The following is a 25,581-nucleotide window of genomic DNA, read 5'->3' on the forward strand; positions in this document are numbered from 1 at the left end:
TCTTGGATGATGACTGATGGATGACCAAAGCCCACAAAACAAAAACCGTGTTAAACTCAAAGGTCCAGAACCTCCTTTTTCATTCCACTTTTTTTTTTAGACTAAAAAATGCTAAAAATTAAAATATTTTATTACTCATGAACCACTTCTCTCTGTCTCTCCCATCTGATTGGCTTCCTCTGTGAATGGTGGCCAGGTCGGCGCCGTTTCATTCTTTCCCGGCAGCGAGAATCCTCTCTGTTTCCTAGAAACGGAGGTGTTTGCCATTCAACAGAATTTCGATTCACTGATTAAGACAATAAAAAACGGGTCGCTTAGATCTTGAAATTCCCCTGCCATGTTCGTCCACCTACTAAAAAGAGATGCAATTTCGAGGCGGAGCAAGAGGAGGACAGGTGATTTGGTTTGGGTTTTGCTACAAGTTAATCAATTTTTCGGAGATCTGGATATCGTCTGTGCAGTCAACGTGCTGCCAGCTTAATTCGTGTTGCAGTTATATCGTAAGTGAGCAAAATTTATTTCTACGGCCAGTGATTCACGAGGCAACGCCATGAGAGGTTACGGTTTAGTTGTTTATCTCCTTGGCTTACTTCAGGTACTTCAGAAACCCTTATGGGTAAATTAACTGTTTTATAGTTTTTCACATTGAAGACTAGAATTGATGTGCTGTGATATCATTTTCATTCTAATGCTTAAAATTAGGATATTTATTTCACATTAAGTTCTTTTACCGTACTCTCATTGTGTGGATGAGGTTTTAGAGATCACTGTATAACATTGTAATGCTAGTCTCCTTGGTTGTTCAAGCAAGGATGGAATGCTTGATAGGGATGTGATTTCTGATTGCTAGGTATGCTCTGGGCAATTTACTGGGATAGTTGGAGCATGTAGAAGGGTAATTTTCAGCATATGTTCAGAAAATTGGAGAATTTTTACCTTATTGTTGTTGGAAAATTTCTGTTGATTTTTGTTGTATTTCATACAGAACTATGGATAATAAGAAGCTTCATCCATCTGTTAGTTACCAGGTATCATTCAATCCCCAAGTTGTTCGGCAATCAAGAGATGATACTTTTGGCAATTATCTAGCTTTGTACATAAAGTCCCCAAGGACTACCATCCAAAGAATTGATAAGGAAATCTAGTAGATTTGGCGAAGTAGACTCATGTAGAATCACATCTAAATGAGAGTGGGTCTGCCTGGTGACAGCAGCTTGATGCAGCGGCTGCTTATCAGTGTGCAAAGAGGAAGAGAAGGGAAGTTTGGTGAAGCAAATATCTTGTTTTGGCGTGAACTATATGAAAAAAAGAGAAGACAATCGAAGTTTGTTGTCCCCAGGTGAAACCTAAAATCCTACCTCAAAATCTGATTTGCATGGTCAAGAGGGAAGAAGTGCACCAAAAGGGTGAGGTTTTTAATGGCAACTTAGATTAGTCACTGCACAGGTAATTAGGTTTCTGTTATATGTCTGCAGAAAATTGTGCTTTGACTATGGACTGAACTCGTTCATGGAGTCCAATTTAGTTATGGATATAGTATCACGTGTTACTATATCTACTGGAAGTTTTATGATCAACTGAAGTTGTAGATGTAGCTTTTGAAACTCTGTTGTGTGTTCTGGCCTAGACCTGCCTAATTGCTGGTTTTGGTCCGGTGCCAGGTTGCAACTGCTAGATAATTGTATAGAATATTAATGCCGTACGCTGTTGAGTTGCCTGATGCTGAGGATGAAAAACTCAAGGTTGGACCTTAAGAAAAATTCAGCTTTTCTGCTATGAAAGATGGTGTTCCTTGAGTTTGACACATGATAAAAGGTGGGAATTAATTGGCTTCATTAACTACAAGCCCATTCCTCATGTAATTTTAACAGATGGAGGTTTTTAGGATTTTGATGACATGGATTTCTTAGCAAGTACGTAGCTCTAATAGTAGTAAATTCTCCTCGGCTATTAATTCACCTTTCTTTTCGTCTGAAACATTGCCTGTGGTTGCTTCTTACGTATGCTTTTGGCACTGGAATCAGCTGAAATATTGGGCCTCTTTCTCTTTACTAATCAGCACCACCCTGTTTAGGTGCCCCCCACAATCATTTTTTCTGTAAACTCTTCCATATTTTAGGTCTTTAACCTTGTTGCTTACTTCTGATAAAATTAACATTTCTAGTCTTTTGAGATTCAGACACTTTATTCAATTTTGCAATACATGAGATCTATTTGTATAGAGATATTATTATGCATACCCAAAAAGCTGTATGCTTTGGGAGACGTTTATGCAGTTTTGAAGTGATAAAAAAGATGGAAGGAAGGATGAAGAAGGTTGGGATTTGTTTCTGAAATAGGTGTTTCTAGGGAAATATGCTTATAAAGTTCGTATTGTGAAGTACCAAAGTCTGCAGATATTTAGGTATGATACTGTCGAAATATGCATGCATTGCTGTTACCTGGATCACTTTTGCTTGGAGCTTCATAGGAGGGGCCAAAATCAAAGAAATAAATAAGCAGAGGAAAGGAATGAAACGCCATCAGCTGCTGAGGAAGCCATGGCTTTAAAGTATTTTGGTTACGTAATATTAAAATTAATTAAAAAAATTAAATTTAATATATTTAAATAATAGTACAGTTTATATAACAATATTTTTTTAATTGCTTTTCTCAATTAAGTTTTTTTTAATGCATTTCAATATCCAACGGGTGTAGCCTTGACCTTATTTTCTCCGCTTGTTGCATTAAAGTTCCCACTTCGAAATTACGGTTGGAAAATTCTAAAATTAGGCACCATTAGCATTTTACATATAAATGAGTCCCAAAAAATTTAATTATTGTATTAAATCCTATTAACACTTGAAACCAGACAATAAAATACAAGAGGAGAAAGAAATTCATTGGCTGTTAAAAGGGTTGTTGGATAATACAGAAAGCTTAAACATTCTACAGCCTGTAAAAGACGCTGGCTATACTTAGGATGCAAGCACAAGGGAAAATTACAAAACAGTACTGCTAATACAAGCCTTAATACACTTCACTACTTATGTCATGCACAAAATCACAAGGCACAGCATCCTAAATCTGGCTTTTTAAGTATAACTGTCCTACCTGGGTGGGCACCATGAGGAGAAGCAAAAACAAAATGTGCCCATTTTAGCCGAGTAAAAAATATTTGTATTGACAAGTGACAGCTCCGAGCAAGCATATGGCTTTTGCACTCCCCGGGGATTGCTGTCATATTAAAAGAAACAAATGTATGAGAATATATACAAGCATAAACTAACTTGATCATTTTTCAGAATCTCATTGCAAAGTTGACTAGCTTGCAAAACCTGTGTTTGTTTATCTCTAAAACTGAGTTATAAAAATATGCCTTTGACTATATTTCAAATGCTCCAAGTTAAAAGCACCAGCAGAATGCTTATATCGCAGCAAGAACATTTTCCTTGAAACCATGAAATTAAGATGGCTGAAAAATACCATCAGGACAGCCAGGTCTTGAATTCAAGTCCTGGTTGGAGCCAAATGTGCCCAAAAAAAAGGGCACGGTAAAAATGGAACAAATGGATTTCGGGAGGAAGATTGGCTCCTAAGATACAGAAAAGCAATTATTCCATTGCCCCCCCCCCCCCCCCCCCCCAAAAAAAAAAAAAAGAAAAGAAAAAATCTTCAGCAGCTGTTGTGAAACTAAACCACATTTACACTACACCAGTAACACAGAAATTTCTGGGTTGTATCTCCTTTTTCCCATTCCTGTTAGAATCCGATCACTATTGCAGACCAAGGCATTGTTATGATAAGTAGAATAAAGGGTGTTAGAAAATAAATAGAAGGTTGTTGAGGGTTGAAATTGTAATAAAAGGATAGAGTAGGAGATAATAAACTTAGCTAGGAATTAGTTAGACAGTGGAGTGGCGGGAACCGATATTTTAGAGATCTAAAAGCTGTATAAATAACAGATATTGTAACCAAAGGGAAACTATTCCAAGAATTATCAAATATTAATCAGTCTTCTTTCTTCTAATCTCTCTCTCCCTCTCTCTCTCTCTCTAATTCTCTCTATCCTGCATTTCTCCCCTTTTTTTTCTCTCCCCTTTTCCTCTCTTTCTGACTTGTTAGGGACCCAATCCTTAACAGATGGGTCCATTTTATATGTGAACAAACTGCCATTTAAGATCACTTCGGCTTTGATAAATAGATGCCTCTTCCAATAATAAAGAAAAACATTTTACCTTCCAAAAAAGAGTCTCAAGTCTCTAACTCATGAATTTATGGAGGCAACTACAGCACCAAACAATGTAGAACATGTACGCATCAATCATTATTAACATGTGAATTTTGGTACAACAACTATAAATATATAGTTAGTAATCTTTTAAGAAAAAATATCATTTCCCAAGAAGTTTGCCCATGCTGCATGTCACCAAATTGGTCAAACCCGCTTTGGGAAAGAACCATCTTGAATTAGTCCAATTTGGTTGAGTTTTGGGTCCAAACCAGAAATTTTCACCTCCCCCCAACCCAAAAAAAAATGATAAAAAAAAAGACCATAGAATTTGATAGAACCAGATTGAATTGAATAGGAACTGAGAGGAACCCTCAGTCCAATCCCAGGCCCCTAGCCTAGGGCACAGAACTGCCAGTCTGGAACCAGACTGCATCTATGCACAGTTTGAGAATAGATAAGTTGTGCTATGTGCACATACATCATCAGTTACGTGCAAAGGGATGAGGGTGTGCTTGTTTGCATGTTGATATACACATGTATAGTCAAGCATTATGTAGACAAGCACAAAACAAATGCAAGACTACAAGAATCCAACTATAAGAAACTTATTCATCAAAATAAAAGTTCACTTGACCACAAAAATGGGAAAGATTGCAGACCTTCTCATTCATGCCCATGCTTGCACCCACCGATGCTAATTCACAGACAATCTTCCACCAAAATAACCCCGGCATCTTGACGATCCACATAAACATTTATTTTTTCCATGCAGTGCATTATTACCATCTGCCTCATCTGAACGGGTTATCCCATAGTCATAAGTCAACTCTGTCATGGGGGGAATGTGTCTCAATGCAAAAAATGCAATGTGGACATAGGATTCACTGTTATGTTCATATGCAACTGGTTGCCAAAAAACATTAGGAGTACAACTATGATTCATAAATCGAGCTACATTTCCAACATTCTTGGCACTTATGATTAGTGGAGAAGGAATATCATATTCCTCAGTGGTGTCAATATCATCCTCCTCTACAAGTCCAGGTTCACAATTCCACTTGAATGGCTCATAAACACGAGTTGTATCAAACACATAATCATCATCTTCACCTTCTCCGAGATGCCTCGCCTTAACTTTTTCTATAACTTCGCCTGCATATTCACAAATAAAAGTGCCAGCACGAATAGGATCCCATGATCGCAGACCCCAACCTCTGTCCTTTGTTTTGAACACTTCCAAGCGAACCTTTAAACCAAATTGTGAAACACGATTCTTACAGTTGGGAATGCATGGACATGTGGGACCACATTCATGAACCAACGGCCTCCGACTAACAAGAACCCCATTGGTGGTATAAGGGAAGTCACCTCCATTTTTCCTAATGCAAGAGCAGTTCAGATCACCTGGAGCACATGCATTACGACAATTGCATCCATAAGAAGGCTCCATTAATTTAAATGATTTATTATATTTGATTGTAGCAAAATATGTGAAGTAGGCAGGTCCCTTTTCTTCATCAACATCATTTACAAGTGAAACAGGGATATTTTCAGCCCCTGAAGTGAGGTCAGGCAGAATTAAACCTACCCTTGAAGAAAACCCTTCACGCCACTGCTGAATTGATTTCCAAACAGAAAAAGCAACTGGTTGGCCAGGCAACCTAACCAATTTGTACTTAAATATATTACAACCAGATTTCCCCTTTTCCACCCATGATTCCTGGATCCTATAGAGTCCATCATACACATAGACCTTTGATGTTGCACTAATGACATCCCTCATACCCCGAATGACTCTCACTTCATTGTTGCGGTGCAAGCTCCTCTCCAATGCAAGGTTACCCCTCTCTAGCTTCTGATCAGCTATTTGCTTATCTTTCTTGTTGCTGTTGACATTGCCCCCCTGCCCGCTATAAATTAAGATATCACTATCCTCTGCCTCATCCTCATACCCACCAGATGAAACAATGCTTACAGCCAGTGGATCTTCTTCTAATTCACCTCTTACAACCATGTAATCAATCCCAGCCATGGACTGGGAATGCAACCCTACCAAACACATCTCCATTCGGAAAAAGAAAATATCACCAATCTCAACTCCAGGAACCGCTCCAACTCTCTTCCTCATATTTGTCCTTACCCCTTTGCTCATCAAAATATTTCCTGCTTTCAAATCTGCACGCCTAATCAATCCACCAGGTGATTCCTTAGCATCCTCTAATTGGCTCAACCTTCTCCTAAGGGCATCAAATCTCATTCGCACACTATTCACCACTTCCCTATCACCATCCTCCATCAGGGAGGGAGAAATCCCTACAATGAAGTTCGTATCAGCAACAGACAAGGTAACATCCAGATCTTTCTTGGCCTTCTTTTGAGAAGATGAGGACCTTGGCCGCCCTACAGGGCGTTTTGTTGGTGCATCCATGGAACCATCTGCATTCCCATCTCTAGACATATCTCCATTAGACTGCACAGCGGGGAAAGATCGAAGTGGGGCTGGAGTCTGGGTCTGCTGGTTGAGGTCAGGAGTGTTCGGTTGGGGTCCATTAAAAGGAAAAAAGGGAGTAAACCCAGAGGGGAAAGGACCTGAAGGAGGTACACAAACAAAAGGCGGAGTCTGAGGGTTCGAAGGAAACACAGGTACCAAACTACGCAGCGGCTTGACATTCAAAACTTTTGATTTATCAGACGTAGGCGAAGGAGGTACAGAATTGTTACCAGACCCTCCTTCCATTACCAATTACAAGACCCCAAACAAAAAGCAAAAAGACAATAAAGCAAACCAACCCTCCAACACCCAAATAAAACCCACCTTGTACTTTCTCCCAAATCACCACTTACTTTCAAATTCCCTCACCTGGAAAGCGAAAACAAATCATTTCTTTCTCCCTGCAAATGAGGTCTGCATAGCTAAAAAAAAAATAACAAGAGCAAAAAACTCAAAAAACAAAATTTAAGATCCAGAGGCTCCAAGACCTCAAGTGCAAAATTAAGCAGCAGATCAAAACAAAAACTTGACAAGTACAAGGAAACAGAGAGAGAGAGCAAAGATGTTACCTTTATGGCAAATTGGTTGACCGTTAGGGCTTTGCAAGAGAGTGAAAAGAGAAGCAAAAAGGTTTATTTTCGGTCGGCGTAGTGGGTATTATGGCTATGGTTTTGGGGTTCCGAAAGCGTCAAGCTCTGTGAGCTCCCTGTGCGATGCTTCATTACTTCGCTACTCATTCACTTTTCTTCGGCGTTGCTCCTTCAGTTTAACTGTCTGATTCCTTCACTCTTATTTATTCCACGTTTTTTTTTTCCAAAAAATCTATTTTTAAAAATATTTGTTAAAAAATTAACTATTTAATCTTAATAATGCAATAAAACTCGCTGATCTCATATTTTAAAAAATATATTAATATTTTCAAAAAATTTATTAATTAAATTTAATTATTTAATATTTCAAAAAATATAAAATATTTTTAATATAAAAAAATAATTAATAAATTTTTTAAAATTTTTTAAAATTAAATAATTAAATAATTAAAATTAATAGAATAATTAATTAGTAAATTTTTAAAGATATTTTTAATGTTTTAATGTATTTTTAATTAACTAATAAATTTTATTATATTATAAAATTAAATAATAATTTTTTTATTTTTAATTAATAATTTATTTATATAATTTATCCCAGAAACGACAGGCAGGTCCGAGGAGGCTGATTCTCAAGCCAAGCGGTACGAGACCGAGCTCGGGAAAAAAATAAATTTAGAGAAGACCAAGCTAAAAGAAAAGTAGAGGTCGACTAATAAAAGCAATGGAGGCCAAACTTGCCTCTGCACGAAACTAAAAAAGGTCAATCCGATCTCACAGGACGAGACACCTCGAAAAGCAAAAATCACCAACTCTTTGACTCGATTAAGTAGACAAACTTACTATCCAATTCAGACTACCCATGATGAACGAATGTTCAATCAAAATAAGGAAGGGAACAACTGAGTGCATGACCCAGACCTGGACGATTGCCAAAAAGGTATATGGGAAAAGGCAAGGTGTCCCGAGCTCACAACGAGGACAAAAAGTGAAATTAACCAAAGTATGACATCTACTCTAACAAGATCACCTCCCTTAATATTGTGTATAACCGAGCTCATCAAAGATCTCGGGAGCCAAAAGATAGACTGACCTCTTACAAATAAGAAACACCCACGGAATGAAAAACTCAACCTGATGCCGAGTCCTTAATTCAGGCCAGCTCAACTTGTGAAGTCAGGAAAGAAACAGTCTAATTTAATTAAGTGAATTGAGGATTTGTTAAGAGTACATATTGTCAAAAACCTTCTTTATTATGTTAAATCCAAAAAACTTTATAAATCCATAAGAGGAAAATAGTTCTAACCTTAAAAAAGGTATAGGCAGCTCGATAAAGCCACAGAGCAATAGGAATGGAAAATAATCTAAGTATAGGAAAAATACAAGCCGAAGTGAAAATATCATCCCTCATCAAGACACACATACACTCAAACATCAAAACAGAAAAGTAAAAAGTAAAAAAGGTAACACAAATAGGAGAAAAAGAAACCACTATTTTTATTTAGTCATCTATAATTACATGGGCTAAAATCATACTTAGAGAGTCAACCTCAGTAATTACAGTGTTATCTATGTTATCTACATTGTGAGCCTCTTGGAGTTCAGCACTCTCCACTGCCAACCCAACGCCATTCGCCGATGACCTAGCTTCTTCTCCCTGAGGCCCATCACCCTCTACTTGAGGTCCAGTTGGCAAAGAAGGAGCACCTTTAGACAATGGGTTGTCGTCCCCCCCATAGTGCACCTCATCGCCATCAGACTCGACTTCAGGAGCTCGAAGCTGAGCTAACGGGGTGGAAGGGCCATCCCTGGCTGCCTTCAGGCCTTGGTTAAATCCGGAGGCAAACATACGGAATGCCTTGTTCCAAATTTCCTCCTTCATAGCGTCAGAGGCCTTAAACTCCGCAAGCCTCGCCTCACAGGCCTCCTCGATCTTGGTCTTCAGTTCGGAGGAGTCTTTATAGTGCTGCAGGTGATCCTCACAGGCTTGCTTAATCTCGGTCTTCAACTCTAAACAACCTTTATACTCTTGTAAGCACCTCTAGTAGGCCTGGTCGATCTCAGCCCTCAGCTTAGCAGAGCCCTTATACTCCTGCAGACGCTCCTCACATGCCAACCGGACCTTGTCCTTAATAAGCTTGTCATCCTCGAGCAGGGCAGAACACCTCCCTTCCAGAGCCTTGACCTCTTGACAGAGCTATTGTTGTTGAGGCTTTAATTCCTCTACTGCCAAGGTTAGACCTCTAAGGTCCTGGATGCACTTGCTCAGCTCTTGCTCAAGGACAACAATCCGAGCTAGGGCCTCCTCCTTCTGGGCTACCACGTATCATACCAGGCCTGGACATCATCACGTTCTGCCTTGGCCGTTTCACATTTATGTAACGATCCGTAGCAAGCCTAACATACATTCCATCACCTGGTCAAATCCCATACATGATCAAAACATTAACATAAAAACTTAAACATCTGATGTATATCCGAGCTTGACCTGTATGCTACAGAACTGTAAACATAAAAAAACCCCATACTAGGGCCCTCAACAAATGCTCTAGTTGGGTCAACCTAACATACATCAAGCTTGGATCACATCCGAAAAACTAAAACTTAACATGTGCATTCATTAAAACCATAAGTATAAGACCTCCACTAGGGTCCTCGTCAAATACTTTAGCGTGGTAAACATCACATGCCACAAGTTTGGTTCAAACACAACTCAACATTTAAATCATTACATACATCATGTACTAAGGAGGGATTAACCAAGCCTTAGGGCCAAGCACAATACTAATCCATAAACAAATCTCTACTTTACGTTACATGACATTACATTATCTTACAATACGTTATATCAATTTATATTACATGTCCACACTAACATGCTACTCTAATACAGACACATAACCTTAACTCTTGAGACTTTTCAATCTTCCTCAGACCTGCAAACCTAGGGTTAGGGGAGAGGGGTGAGCTAAAAAGCCCAGTGAACAGAACAATAAAACAGTTCATTAATTATATGCTTTCATGAAATGCGCCACAGCACAAACATTTCACATCACGAATTGGACATGACCTCAAAACTCCCTCTATCGGTGCCCGGCCCCTGAAGGAGCTCAGACAGGACTTTCATTACATATCATAGTGCCCGACCCCCAAAGGAGCTCACACAGGACTTTCATTACATGACAGATCTTGGGCTATTGAGGTCGCCTTGGTCCATCCACATCAACAGTAAATAATGCAATGCATCATATTCGTGACACTAGTGCAATCAACCTATTACATATAATTATGATGCATGAACATGCTTTAGGCATTTGATTTTCTTTAAAATAAAAGATTAGTTTAGTTCCACTCACCTCTGGCAGACGCTGGACTGACTCTGCAACAGCTAACTCTGTTGGCCTCCTCGGTCCCTCGAGTCCGATCCTACACAGGTGGACTCGAATGAGGTGCCAAACACACTCTAAACAACTCATAAACAACTCCCCAAAAACCCCCTAAAACATCATCAAAGCATGCATAGAAAACATCCATGAAAGGGCTGGACAGGGCACTTTCGGCGGCACCTTCGGCGGCCGAAGGTCCCTTCCAAAGCCGAAAGCCATGCAGGTTTAGGGGCACTTTCGGCGGCCGAAAGTCCTTCCAGAGCCGAAAGTCTGGCACCTTCGGCGGCAGGTTCGGCGGCCGAAGCCTCTCACAGATTTGAAAGTCCTGGCCTTCGGGGGCACGTTAAGCGGCCAAAGCTGCCTTCCATGCAGGTTTCGGCGGCCGAACAAACCTTCGGCGGCCGAACCTGGTCCCCCCTGAACAGCAGGTCCGAATCTGTAACGACCCGAAAACCGGACCGCTACCGGCGCTAGGATTCAGGTCGGCTTAAGGCCGCCAGAACCCGTAGCAAGCCAAACATACATCTTGTGAACCTGTTTAATCCCATACATGATCAACAACATACATAAAAATTAAAACTTTTCTTTCCAAGCCTAACCTGTGCATACATAACATATCATAAACCCCTCGTTGGAGTCCTCATCAAATACTCCAATGGGTAACATAACATATGATAGGCTTAGATAACATAAACATCATAAAAACATTTTTGGATCATATACACAAGGGATTAAAACAAACTCCAGTCAAGCACATTCTAAACTTTCATTACATTACATAACATACTTTTACATTACAAATAAACCATGTCCACCACTAGGCTATTACATAAACTTCTCTTACTCTTCTTGACTTCTCTATCTACTCAGCACCTGCAAGACTGGGGTTAGGGGAGAGGGGGTGAGCTAAAAAGCCCAGTGAGCAAAAAGTAAAAACATTTGATTTAATTCCTCCATTTTTAGGTTTATTATTGTTTATTTTATTATTCTTTTTCTTATTATCATTATTATTATTATTATTATTTCATTGTTTTATTTAACTTTTTCTTTTTCTTTTCATGCTTTCATGAAATGCAACACATCACAGCCAATCACATAAAGGATGGTATTGTCACCATTAGTCCTCAACATCTCCAAATGCCAGGGGCGTAGAATGGGCCTCACTGGTCTTTCTCTTACATAACATAACATTCTAAGGTGCCAGGGGCGTAGAATGAGCCTCGCTGGTCTTTCTCTTACATAGTGCCAGGGGCGTAGAATGGGCCTCGCTGGTCTTCCGTAACATATCATCATAACATAACATCAGAGGACTATGGATCACCCAACAACCATCCATATCAACATCAATTTATGCAATGCAGTATATTCGTGAATTCTAATGCAAACATCCTGAAATATTACATGGCATAATGATGCATGGGCAATGCTTTATGATTCATTCATTTATTTATTTACTTTACTTTAAAACTTAAGGAGTTGTTCCACTCACCTGGTGACTGAAACTTTAACAACGAACTCTGAACGACTATCTCACAACCGGGGGTCTCGGTTCCTCGGGTCCGAACCTACACAGGTGGACTCAAATGAGGCACCAAACAACAAGAACATAACTCTAAACATACCCCCAAAAACCTCCTAAAAACACCTCAAAACAACCCTAGAAAACATGCAAGAAAAGGCTGGGAAGGGCACTTTCGGCGGCACCTTCGGCGGCCGAAAGTCCCTCCAGAGCCGAAAGTCAGGCAGGTTCGGCGGCACCTTCGGCGGCCGAAACTCCCAGACAGAGACGAAACTCATGCATGTTCGGCGGCACCTTCGGCGGCCGAAAGTCTCGGACAGAGCTGAAACTCCCACTTTCGGGGGCAGGCTTCGGCAGCCTAAAGCTGCCTCCCAAGCTGGTTCGGCGGCCGAAAGTGCCTTCGGCTGCCGAACCTGGTTTCTGCCAAAGGGCAGAAACTTGGTTCTTCATGCCCATTTCAACCCCCTACACAACCAATCATGCATAATCCTATTCTACAACATGCATACTCAAGCATACAAGCTCCTAGGGGCCTCAAACTAACTTAAACCCCAACTACAACACACAAGCAAGCCACATTGTTCACAAATCACATAAAACCTAACATTTGCTTAAAACTCATACAACCCTATACATGCCATTCTACCCCATAAAACAACTTAAAACTTACTTAAAACACATAAGGAGCTTAAGATCGGCTCTTACCTCTTGAAGATCGAGAGGGAGACGACCTAAACTTGGAGATCCACGAAAATGAGCTCCTGAGTTCCCAAAGCTCCAAAACTTGTTTCAAAAGTTCGAAACCTTCAATGCAAGCTTAAAACTCAAGAAAAATAGTGGGGATTTGAAGGAAAAACACTAGATTGGGAAGAGGGAGGTCGGAAGCTAGCTGTGGCCAAAAATGGGAGAAAGCTCGCCCATTTCGGCTAAGTGACCCTTTTATAGTGGCTGGCCAGACCACGTTCGGGGGCCGAACTTGCCTCCGCATACATGCCATGTTCGGCGGCCGAACTTGACTTTCGGCGGCCGAACCTGGGCTTCCCTTACTCATGCTTTCGGGGGCCTAACGTGCCTCCAAAACGCATGCATGTTCGGCGGCCGAACTTGACTTTCGGCGGCCGAACCTGGGTTTTCCTCCAAAGACTTTTCATGCAAAAACTCATTAAATTTTTTATACTTAAAACCATGAAATACCTTAAAACATTTTATGAAAACATATTTCCACCCTACTAGAGGCTTCCGACATCCGAGATTCCACCGGACGGTAGGAATTCCGATACCGGAGTCTAGCCGGGTATTACAGAATCTGTCACAAGCAAAACCAACCTCCAAACCACCCAAAACCTCACATGCTCTCACTCAAACATGCAAACTCACTCCTACATGCATATAGGGGCATAAACCAACTTAAACCCCCAACACAAACATCACGTAACATACATTGGGCATAAAACCCACATAAACCTTAACATGCATATCTACCCATACTCAACCATCAAAACATTATTAAACTTACTTAAAACTTCATTAAAATGTAAAGGAAGCAAAGATCTACACTTACCTCTTGAAGATCGAGGGTTGGTGCGATCTCTAACTTGGAGATGGGAGGAAACAACTCCTTGGATCTCCAAGCTCCCAAAACTTGATTCAAGCTTTAAAACTCTTCAAAACAACCATGAAACTCATAAAAACATGAAGGAGTTGAAGAAAAGCATGAAAATGACCAAAGGAGGACATGAACACACCTGAGCTCGAGAATGGGGAGAAAACTCGCCCATTTTCGGTCTGAGGGCCTTTTATAGGTGGCCGGTCAACGACCTTCGGCGGCCTAAGCTGCTCCCGCAACTCTACCACCTTCGGCAGCCACTTCGGAAGCCTAACGAGCCTCCTAAACTATCCCACGTTCGGCGGCCGAACTTGAGGCTCAGCGGCCGAACCTGGGTCCTTCCTCCTTGGCCTATTCTGTTCAAAATTCATTTCTTTTCCATTTAAAACTATAAAATCATGTGAAAACATTTTAGAAACACATTTTACCCCTCTAGAAGACTCTGGCATCATCAGAATTCTAGATTTCAACGGAGATTCCGCCGGAAGGTAGGGATTCCGATGCCGGAATCTAGCTGGGTATTACAATTGACGCCAGGCCTCGTCACGCTGAATAATGGCGTCATCTCTTTCGCGCTGAGCACCCTCCATGGCAGACAGCTGAGCCAAGGCCTCATTGCAACGAGACTCTGCCGTAGCTGCCCTCTCATCAGCCTTCTTGACATCCTCCTGAGCCCAGCCCAACTCATCTTGGAGGGTCCTCAATTGGCTCTAGACTGCCGCAAGCTGAGCTCAAGCATCGCTGGTGGCTGTGATATTTTCCTCATGGTGAGCCTCCTCAATTTGGCGATCCACCAAGCTCTGGAGTGACTGGTCACTAGCGTCCATCTCCATAAAGATTCCCATCACCTGGAACAAGGAAAAACAACAAGGGAAATTAGAAGAATAGCAAAAATAAAAACAACTCAAGATAATGAAGTAACTCACCATGAGGAGCATCTCTCGGAGACTGTCCCTTAGCTCCTCCCAAGTCTGGGAACGAAAAGCCACCTGCTCTCGAGTGGAGCAAGCTAGAAGGCTGGTGAGAGCAAGTAAACGAGGGTCTGAGGCATCAGTAACCCCATCGAACATCCTCTCCTATAGCAGCTCGGCAACAGTGGTCGCGGTAGATTGGAGAGTGATCTAATCAGCGTTCAAAACCTCATTATTGGGGGTAGAAGATAACAGCTCCACAGAGGCCTTCTTCTTCTCGGCAGGAGGGAGAGCTGGGGCAGGCTGCTTAGAAACGCAAGCCTTCTTGGAAGCAAGGACGGCGAGAGGAACCTCCGGAGGAGGAGCCCGTTTACCAATGGCCTCCTTGAGAGTAATGCCACCACTGGCAGCGGACTTCTTAGAGCGAGGATCAGCAGAGATGGCATTGGTATTGCCCCCATCCTTAGAGGCGCCCTTACTGGTTGGGATGACCTCAGCTCTAGCCTTAGGGGGGCCTGCGCCAGCCGGAATAACTTCACCTCCTCCCTCAGGAGCTCCCTTACCAGTTGGGGCGACCTCACCTCCACTCTCAGAGGCACCTTTATCAACAGAGACGACCTCGATACTCTCCTTGGGAACGTCCTCAGCAGGAGTGACCTTGGCCCTTTCCTGCAGAATGTTCTCAGCTGACTCCTCAATAACTATAGGCTCTTGAGAGGTCGGGGCTGAGGTCGGTTTGGACTTCGGAGCAGGGGAAGACCTGGAGGAAGAAGGAGTTCGGCTGCGACTGGGCGTCTTGGGAGCTTCAGGGTGAGAGCCCTTGGAGATCAGCACCAAGGCTCGAGAAGAGGCGGGAGCATGAGGAGCAACTCGGCCAGCTGCCCGAGGAGAAATAGAGTGGGCGACCTCTCTAGTCGCATCAGCCACTAACAGGCCAACTCGGAAAGCATCTAGAGCGACCCTCATGCTTTCCCAAGACAAGAAGAAATTCTTTGGGGGCTTAATCTTGTCCATTGGGAGGTCGAAAGCTGCATAAAACACAAACAACATAACAAGTCAGAAGTGCGCTCAAACGAAAGAGGAATACATATATATATATATATATATATATATAATAACAACAATGACAAAATAAAATAAATAAATAAGACGACAACAAATGAAGTATCAGCTTACCGGCAGTCCCGAAGACTGGACACAAACATACACTTCTCGATATCATACTTTCTTTTAACAGAAGTCAGTTTGAGAAGACCAATCTACTCAGAAAGGGTCAATTGAGGAACGTCGTTGCAGCCGGTGGGCATCCCTCCAAGGGAGTTCTACCTGCGAGGACAACCCAGGACCTCCCTTCAGCTCTACCACAGCGAACCCTTCTGCCCAACCTTTGATAGAATCCTTATATCCTAAGAAGATGGACAACCCTCCTTGAGCAGCAAAATAGTAGAAACCCTGGCTAGCACGAACCAGGCAAAAGAAAGTGAAGAACAAAAGTGTTGTCGGAGTAAAACCCCAGCTTAGACTGACTGACTCGAAGGAACACATAAAGAGGATCGAGTTGGGGGCCCACATCTGGGGAGTTATCCCAAAGTAATAGAAAATCTCAACAAAAAAGGGGGAAAAAAATGTTAACCCAAACTCACGTTGTTTGACGAAGAACACCAAACTACGACCCCTTTGGGGGTCAACGAGACCAGAGGGAGGAGGATCGAGAAGAATGATCCTCTCATTGCGATGGGGAGCCCTGATGCGAAAAAGAGGGGTATCCAAGTATTCCCGTGAAAAGAAGGTAGCAAGATAAGAAGGGGTGATGTTAGATTCTAGATTCAGGACATCGGGAAGCCTAGGACTGTCCATTGTAAAGTGAGAGATGTACCTTGAAGACGATTTGGCTGGAGAACGAGAGGGATGGAGCATGCAGAAAGCAGGAGGAAGAGTTCTATGAAAGATTTGGTGGATTTGAATTTTGAAAACAGTAAAGTAAAGAAGAGATGTTTTGATGGGAGCCATTTTCAGGCCGCACGGTCATAATGGGTTCTAGGGATTTATCCCATCATTAATCATGTAATAACTGCTGAGGAGTAAACGGACAATTGATGATCGCTAGGCCATAGCCACCCAGGAGAAGACCAAGCCCAAAGGAACGAATCAAGGCCAAAGCTCCCAAAGTCCACCCCGGCAGATCGACCCAACACCTTCAGTCTTGACCCAAACACACGGAGCAGGCTGGGTCATTCACAAGCCCAGATCCAATAGGAAAAAGCTCAACCCGGTGACATGACATCAAAAAGGACAGTAAGTCCAGTCACTTTGCAGTCCTGCCCGCATGCGCGCTACGGGAAATTAAATGGCCGCCTGACGTGGAGAGAGACTTTAGCACATCCGTATGTACGGATCTGAACGATAGGAGAGAGGAAGTTAGGTATCACTAGCGGATAAAGGGAATGGAATAAAAGGAGATGAGTTTCTTCCTCTCCATCTAAATTTTCATTTAAACTTACATCACAACTATAAACTCTATTCTCTGGATCTCAGAACATCATCTTTGAATTTGCCAACTGTCCCACCCACAAAGTTCCCAAAAAACTACAGAAATAAAAACACACATTTTCCATCGACAAACTTCATGCATTTCATAAAATAAGCAGCAAATATTTAAGACAACGAAACATGCATAATATATACATGGATCACGAAAGAGTCTGATTTTTGTGTTTATTACATTGTCCTGCAACTACATAAACATAAGATAACTTTCATTATTACATCCCAGATTTTCAGTTTTCTTCCACTGCAAACAGAATAAAAGCTCCACAGGTACTGCACCGCACTCCACGACATTCCGAATTGGCAACAAGAGGGGCTACTCATACCTACAGAAATTCAAAAGGAACAAACCCTGCAATCTGAGCTTCAGATTTCCACTTTCTTGACATAACTAGACTTCTACATCAGTTGGATGGCTAACAAATCTACAGTTGCCCGGAACCAAAAATTCTTGTTAGAACAGCAAAAGATTTATTCCATGCTACTTCATTAATTAGCTCTGGTGGAACTACTCTTCATTGCTCCCCGTCTGTATCAACTGGCGTGAAGACTTCAGCATCTTCTTCAATGAATCGACTATATAGCCAAAAGATGGGCGCTGAGCCGGATCTCTGCCATTGAAATTAAGCAAGCATTGGCAATGGAATTTATATGTATGAACTATGAAAAGAAGAATAATTATAAGAAAAAGAGCAACTGTTCCAGGAACCAAGGTGCAGCAGTTGTTTTTGCTTCATCAAATATCAATAGATTATGAAATTAGAGAAAACTTACTCAGCCCAGCAGGATTCCACGAGAGAAACCAACGCACGGGGGGTATTCTCTGGTATGGCAAGCCTTCTATTCTGGAAAGCTACAGCTCCAACCACCTGAAATCTCCCGAAGTTATATCAAATCCGAAAAAATAATACATGTGACTATTATAACAAAATTAATAATTTTAAAAATTGATGCCACAAATGATAAATGGACAAGCAAGAAAGAAACACAAAGTAAGAAATATGGAAGAAGTTTTAGAGAACCCAAATGCTCATCAATTATACCTGTGCAGGACAAAGTCCACTCCAAGGCTGTTTCAAGGTGATCAACTCCCATAGGATAACTCCAAAACTGTAGACATCAGACTTCTCATTTGATGGCTCACCACGAAGGAATTCAGGAGACATCCACTCAGGCTGAAAATGAAAGCAAGAGAGTTACATGCTAGTAAATTAAATATTCAACCGGCAAGATCTCGTGGATATCTGACTTCTTATGGAAAGCCTAACACTAGGAGCCTATAGCTACTAGCTAAATAAGTGTAAAGTGAACCACAACAAGATCAGCAATAGAATGCTCAGTTACTGATTTCGTTCTGATTCTTCTGAACCCCTGAACACAGCTGGCAGAAAGCTAATTTGTAGCCACCATCTAATTACTAATTATAATCAACGAGCAACAAGAATATGACTTACTGTTCCAGCTACAGATTTTGACGGTATAAACGTGCTTGCTTTAAATCTAGACAACCCAAAGTCGCACACCTGACAAATAAATACAAGTGCAAGTCATAGACAAATTAACCTGCCTGCAACAATCAAATGTTATACATCATTGGTACTTCACCTTTACTGCCCAATTTTTATCAACCAACAAATTTGGAGATTTTAGGTCCCAGTGAACAATTGGAGGGTTCATACAATGAAGATAATTGACGCCCTTGGCCTGTTAACAGTACATAAATATCAGTGTTTGCTACAGAATATACTACTAGCAAATTAAATGGAAAAACAATCGCAGTACTATTACACACCACATCCAGTGCCATTCGTAAACGCCGCCTCTGATCCATCATGTCCCCAGCAGATGGCCTGTGTATGAGGCGGTAGAGACTACCCCTGTTCCACAATATCTAGACATCATATTTCCTTCACACATGAACTTAAAACCAGCTACCATGCAACTTATTGGATGAGTTACCTAGGCAAATACTCTGTCACAATTGATAGATGAGGACTCTCGGTGACTGCACCCATGAAGAGAACCACATTTGGATGACGGACACGTTTCATTATTGCAACCTGAACAAAAATGTCCACTGAAACTTGAGTTACATCACATATTATTTATAAAAGAAAAGAACTCATGCGATGAAGAGATGCCAATTTTGGTAAGCCCTTTTATATTGAGGGGCAACTTCTATGTGAAAAATGCACCATTAAGGCAGAGAACACAAGAAATGGACAGAACAGTTGTTGCATATTACTGACAGAAACACTGAACAAAAACCTCGATGATAGTTTAACCATCTACCTACGACCTACCTCTCTCAAAAACTCCCTCAACTGATTATCATGAAAATCCTGAACAGTTAGAACTTTGACAGCAACATCCTACATTCACAAAAATATAATTATTTGCTGAAGTCAATCACAGCCCGACATTAATAATAACAACAACAGCAACGTAAAGCAACAAGTTTATAGATCTAAAGTAAGGCACTGTTTGGCATTGAGCAAGGATAAAAAACACTTTTCAGGAAAAAATGGAGGGAAAAAAGAAGCAGCAGCAGCAGAACTTCCTATACTAATGGTCTCTCAGCAAATTAATTTCTAGAAAAAAAATTTCAATCAATCGGATTTCAAGTTACTGCGGATAGACTTAAATCAGTAAACATATATTCCCAGGTGCAATATACTAACCGATCCATGCCATTCAGCACGATGCACTGTCCCAAAAGAACCTGCAAGCATAATGGCAGAACATAGGCCTCAAAATCATTGACTTCAGAGAGTGTTACTTCAAAAATGAAATAGTGAATTAAGCAGCAGCGGAGGATTTACCAGCACCAACACGCTCCTTGATATGTAACTCATCCCACGAGACCTCGAGCCAGTCTATTGCAAGTGATGGTTCAATCTCCAAATATCTTGGAATAGTGCCAGCAGGTAATATGCCTCGATTGTCAAGTCCACTCTCCACCTCCGTCACATCTGACTGACAGGATATGTTCACTTCAGTTTTCTCGCCCACATTGTCAATAATTGGACTTCCACACACCACAATCTGTTCTTGGGAAGTTTGTTGTATAACAACTTGATCTCCTTCACGTTCTCGGCTAGAACTCTCAGCTACCACATCCCTCATTAAACCCAGTGGAATCAAAGATGACTCATTTCCAAGAGACGCTTGACCAGCTGGAACATACAAAGAAGACTCGAGATTCCCCCTTGTTTGTTGACCTTCTTCTTCCTTGCCTGAAAAAGTTTTGATCTTCACAGTCAGATGGCCACAAAAAAGAGTACTAAAGGTACAGACACAATGATATCCAACAAAAGCAAGGGAATTGTAGTATCACCCATGAAACTCTTTAACTGAAATAACTATAATGGCAATGACAAATTTATCATTGTATTAATGTTATGCTACAAAAATATCAATCACAAAAAGTACTTCTGAAGTTGAAATTATGCCTTCAACCTAATTCCTAAGCACTTTGAAGCATTAAGCAATATAAAGCAATTCTTCAATGCATGTACATGTGGCATACCTGAATATAGATTATCTTCTATCAAACCACATGAATGATTTGAGTCCAGAATCTGACAAGACGAGTCGTCCAGGTAGGAATTGGAATCTTTCAGATGAGGAATTTGAAATGGTGATGGAATCGAAGATATGAACCCTCCGTTGATGGTGGAATCTGGACCATGGATGTTTCCTGGCTCCCCAACTAGATCAACCACACATTCCCTGTTGAAGAATATACACATGCATATGAACAACAAAGTAAGGGAGACAACCGAAAAAAGATACAAAGCCTGATACTTCTAATTGTCTAATTGGATTATGGTACATCTTTCAAGTTCTCTAGTTGAGAGTTCTATCTGAATTAGAAATCTAATATTCATGCTACAATAAGACATGTCAGGATGAATCACAAGGTAGAAGCAACGCTGATGGATTATGATTAGCTTGAGGGTGTGCCAGAAAGCAAAGAATATACAAGGCCATACATCAACAGAAAAACAACTTATTAGACAGTTATCCCAGAAACACAAAAGCAGCAAAATAATTACTGGATATCCAGGTACTGAATCCTCCAGCAATCACACTTACTTAAAATTTAAAGCAGTCTTCAGCTAGTGGAGAAACTTAAAGCACAAATTTTAGTATTTTTCTTTTATTTTAATTTTTACTTTGTGGTTTATTAATAAACAATTATCGGACCTTGACAACTGCTTATCGTCCTCAATTTTGACAAGGCAAGAAGCTCTGTGATCTGCAACACAATACTTGCAACCTCGAGCTATCCGACATGGCAAACCTATATAATCTGCCAATTTCTGCATAGGCCAAAAAACATCGCAATTAGCTAAGAAGACTCTACGGAACTTAATTCTCCTCCTTTAATCTATTTATAACAGCCACAAGCATTCAAACCAAAATAAATTTATATATACATATATATACACTTGCAAAATAAATTGCACAAAAGAGTGAAGTCTTATTACTTCAAAACATAATTGTCAAATCGAGATTCCAACCCTAATCTTTTATTTTGTGAATTGTGAATTGACAAAATCCTTAAAATTAATTAAAATTTTTTATAAATATTTTTTAAAAAAAAAACAAAAAATATCATGATAACATATTCTAATGATATAGAATTATCATCTAGCTTATTAGCAGAACAATATATTATTAATATGTTTTGTAATTTTATGTTCTAAATTATACACTTCGAAGAAATAGTATTTCCTCTTTGATGGATCAACAAATATACTTTAACATAACTTTACACAATAAGAACCGGTTAATCTAGATTATCACCTTGAATAAAATTGCGCGATGCCTGCAGAGTCCCATGGATAGGCCACCAATGGGAATAACAATACACTTATGGAAGTTCCTCAATCTCCTGCTAACTATTTGCCAGCGTTTATGAAGATCACCTTGCTCCCCCGGGAAAGTTCCCCTGAAAAATTAAATTGAATTACTTGATCACAATCAAAGACCTATATACAGCATGCAATTGTTTATCAAAGAAGGAATCTAGAACTTACCCCATGCATTTATTCAGAAAAAAAAAATAAAAATAAAAAAACTTACCCCATGCAAATAGCAACGAGTTTCCCCAGTCTCTCCACCAAAACAACCGTACTTTCCGAGGCACAATAAATTTCGTGAGCTTTATTCTCTAGCTCCTTAAGGCGGGAATCGCCATGCACATCAACGACAACCACCTCCATTGATGCCTTACTTGGTTCAATTTCTCTAAGGGACGTTAAAGGAGGCATCCGCTTTCCTTCATCTTCATCATTGCACATCACCCACAGATATGGATCCATTCCAAATATGTTATAGAATCCATCTGTTATTCTGTCACTGTACGACAAGCGGCCACTGACCTGAAAAACGAGCACAATAGATCAAACACATATCCGATGACTTGTACAAAGGTAGAACTCATAACTCTTTCGAGCTAAAGACCACGAAAGACCAATATGCAATTCCCTGTGGCATACAAACTTGACTCCTCAAAACGAAAAGCTGTTCAAAATGAAGAATAATAACATAGTATGATTGGACCATTGATATAATAACGAGAATGTGAAAGGCAGTGGGTACCCAGAGACGATAAGATACGGCTTCAGCATTGGAGGACTCAGGCCTGCCCTCCTGCAAAAATACAAGCTCACTAGCAAGGCCAGAGTGAAAACAAATCCTTTTAGCTAAAGCAAGCTGCAGAGAGTAAATCTCTTCAGTCCTCTGCGCTCCCTTCTCATCATTCTCCTCCGCCTGCACCACATCCTTCCTCGAGGTGGTAATCCCAGTGTCTTTAACATGGCTAAAATAATTTCCGTCCAATGTAGTCCCCAACAACCAACTACCCGTATAACTACACCCGCTCGACTGTCTCGGCAAGGACACCTTGCCGTTAACATCTGGAATCAGCTCCGGCTTCAGTGCTGCAGGTTCCCGAGTAATCAAAGGCTTTTTATCCTCATCATCAGAGGAGGATTTTCGCAACTTGACGTGAGAAACCGATTTATTATCATGTCTCTCGGAAAGCCAGTCGAAGTAGGTCTCAAGTTGCTTTTTCTTTTTTCGATACTTATCTTTCTGACCATACTGATTCCTCCTTTGATGATACTTCTCGTCATCGCTGCTCGTGAAGAGATCATATACTGGGGTCCACGATGTGCTATTATCCAGTATAAAATAGTCATCTTCGTGGTCACTGAAATTATCTTTGATGAGCTTCCGCTTCTCCTCAATGGACAGCGACCTAGGAGCACTGTATCCTAGCCGACCAGGAGAGTGCCTCGGAAAGAAGTATGCCGTCCTATGAGGCATTTTTTCACGACCTCCTTAACTCACCGCAACGGAAATTTTACTTTCTGAGAAAAATAAAGTAACAAACCCCAGGAGCACACCGTCACCACTTACTCTCCTCGCACACCGTCACTCAATCTCTCTTTCTCCCTACTCAAAATTCAAGTCAGGCTTGCTTTGATAAGCTGTTTCTCGTTCTGGAAAATGAAGAAGAAGGGAAAACAAGTGTGGACAATCTCTGCAACTTGAGAAGATTCAATGAATGAACCAAAATTAAAACTCGTTTCTAACTTTACACACTTATCTGCCCATAATTTGAAAGTGAGGTCTCTTTCTTGCTTGTTCCCCGTAGGAAAATTTAAATTTGCTTGGGATGATGAGAAAAATAAACGAGCTAAGCTTTTGTTTGCGCAGTTTTATAGCTCTAGTGGTGCAGATTAAGCCAAATAAAAAGAGCCAAAAGGGAGATGAATCGGTGGGAAACTTAACGGGCGGGGCGTGGTAAGCAGGCGGGAGCTTGGAATGGAGAGCTCGTTTAAAACATAGCATAAAAACAATCTTTAATGGAGAGCTCGTTTAAAAAATAGCATAAAAACAATCTTTACACGTAAACTTACGACGGATGTCTGCACATCGCATCGCATGAAACGCACGTATTAAAAAAGTGAGTATATTTTAACCTTGTTGGATATTAATTATTTATTACTATTTAAGTATAATTGTTACTTAAATTTAAATGAGTTTTTATTTTTTAATTTGATAAAAATTATTTAATAAAATAGATATTTTTACATTTAGATATATTTTTAGAATGACAATTAAAATTGAAAAATTTTAAACATTTTTTAATTTAATAAAAATTATTTGATAAGATAATTGATGCTTACATAATCTAAAAATAGTATTTATATGTGAACTTTTACTATATGTCTGCACCTAGCATCAAGTGCATATATCAAAATTAATTGTGTTTAGGGATATATTATTTATTATTATTGAATTAAAAATTTTTTTGATAAGATTGATAAAATAATTGTTATTTAAATTTAAATAAATTTTTAGGATGACATTTAAAATTAAAAAATTTAAAATATTTTTTAATTTAATAAAAATTATTTGATAAGATAGTTTTTGTTTACATTTAAATGTGTTTAGAGAGTAAAAGTAATTATTTTTTAATTTAATTTAATTTTTAATTGATCAGCATAATTTTTAATTATTTAATTATATTTATTCATTAATTAAAATTAAAAAATAAGATGTAAAAATATTCAAATCCAAACTCAATACTTATCAATAATTATGTTACACATTGCGAAAAAATACTCATTTTAATACAAATTTTAAATTTAAATATAATTATAATAAAATTTATAATTTTAAATAATATTATTAAATTTTAAATAAAATAATAAAAAAATTTAAAATTTTCATATAAATAAATATTTTATAAATATGAGAAGCATTTCATTTAAATATGAATTTAGAATCACTTTTATTCAGTTAATTAGAAATAAAAATATAATTATTTTTTCATAAAATATATGATTTTACAAATACGATAGCATTTCATTTAGATATGAATTTAGAATCACTTTTATTCAGTTAATTAAAAATAAAAATATAATTATTTTTTCATAAAATATATGATTTTACAAATACGAGAAGCATTTCATTTAAATATGAATTAATCACTTCAAAATTAAAAATATCTAAAGGGGTGAAATAAATGATGAAACTAATAGGCGGGACAATGGTAAGCCGGTGGGAGCTTAGAATGGAGAGCACACGTAAAATATAGCATAAAAACAGTCGTTACATGTAAATTTTTATGGTATGTCTATATAAAGCACGTATTAAAATTAATTTTATTTAGGGGTATATTATTTATTACGATTGATATCAAACAAATTTTTGATAAGATAATTGTTATTTAAATTTGAATGAGTTTTTAGGATGACAGTTAAAATTAAAAAATTTAAAATATTTTTTAATTTAAT

At 39.6% G+C, this 25,581-nt stretch overlaps 2 protein-coding genes and 1 long non-coding RNA gene across 6 annotated transcripts; 1 reads left to right on the plus strand and 2 right to left on the minus strand.

Annotated features, from left to right (window-relative positions):
- The first annotated feature begins 74 nt into the window (after nt 1-74).
- Nucleotides 75-2,230, plus strand: LOC110613381. The gene is made up of 3 exons (XR_006350491.1): nt 75-595; nt 851-895; nt 986-2,230. It is a non-coding gene; the product is annotated as an uncharacterized LOC110613381 (long non-coding RNA).
- Nucleotides 2,231-2,855: 625 nt separating this feature from the next.
- On the minus strand, nt 2,856-7,480 carry LOC110613379 (histone-lysine N-methyltransferase, H3 lysine-9 specific SUVH1). Of its 4 annotated transcripts, none has more exons than XM_021754471.2 (3): nt 7,274-7,480; nt 4,873-7,073; nt 2,856-3,216 (listed from the first exon to the last, which is right to left on the minus strand). In XM_021754471.2, exon 2 carries the CDS (start codon nt 6,948-6,950, stop codon nt 4,908-4,910), a length of 2,043 nt encoding a protein of 680 aa, XP_021610163.1. In that variant the 5' UTR covers nt 6,951-7,073; nt 7,274-7,480; the 3' UTR covers nt 2,856-3,216; nt 4,873-4,907. The 4 variants fall into 4 exon arrangements, with proteins under 4 accessions (XP_021610163.1, XP_021610162.1, XP_021610161.1 ...); XM_021754470.2 differs by having other exon boundaries at nt 4,873-7,105; XM_021754469.2 differs by having other exon boundaries at nt 4,873-7,118.
- Nucleotides 7,481-17,370: 9,890 nt separating this feature from the next.
- LOC110613295 (serine/threonine-protein kinase CTR1) lies at nt 17,371-24,106 on the minus strand. Its single transcript, XM_021754347.2, has 15 exons — nt 22,874-24,106; nt 22,355-22,653; nt 22,076-22,220; nt 21,473-21,588; nt 20,793-20,995; nt 20,086-20,499; nt 19,945-19,985; nt 19,567-19,635; nt 19,223-19,323; nt 19,056-19,140; nt 18,869-18,967; nt 18,718-18,786; nt 18,307-18,438; nt 18,038-18,132; nt 17,371-17,874 (listed from the first exon to the last, which is right to left on the minus strand). The coding sequence occupies exons 1-15, from the start codon at nt 23,600-23,602 to the stop codon at nt 17,772-17,774; spliced, it is 2,700 nt and encodes an 899-aa protein (XP_021610039.2). The 5' UTR covers nt 23,603-24,106; the 3' UTR covers nt 17,371-17,771.
- Nucleotides 24,107-25,581: the final 1,475 nt, after the last annotated feature.

This window comes from Manihot esculenta, chromosome 4, assembly GCF_001659605.2.
Source record: "Manihot esculenta cultivar AM560-2 chromosome 4, M.esculenta_v8, whole genome shotgun sequence".
Lineage (NCBI taxonomy): Eukaryota > Viridiplantae > Streptophyta > Magnoliopsida > Malpighiales > Euphorbiaceae > Manihot > Manihot esculenta.

What these genes read in the sequence shown, in the direction of transcription:
- LOC110613379 (XM_021754471.2), bottom strand. Translation starts at nt 6,950, where the DNA reads ATGGAAGGAGGGTCTGGTAACAATTCTGTACCTCCTTCGCCTACGTCT.
- LOC110613295 (XM_021754347.2), bottom strand. Translation starts at nt 23,602, where the DNA reads ATGCCTCATAGGACGGCATACTTCTTTCCGAGGCACTCTCCTGGTCGG. An exon ending in CCGTATCTTATCGTCTCTGG is followed by an intron (nt 22,654 to 22,873) that starts GTACCCACTGCC and finishes CTCGTTTTTCAG; the next exon opens with GTCAGTGGCCGCTTGTCGTA. An exon ending in ATCGCGCAATTTTATTCAAG is followed by an intron (nt 21,589 to 22,075) that starts GTGATAATCTAG and finishes TGGCCTATGCAG; the next exon opens with AAATTGGCAGATTATATAGG.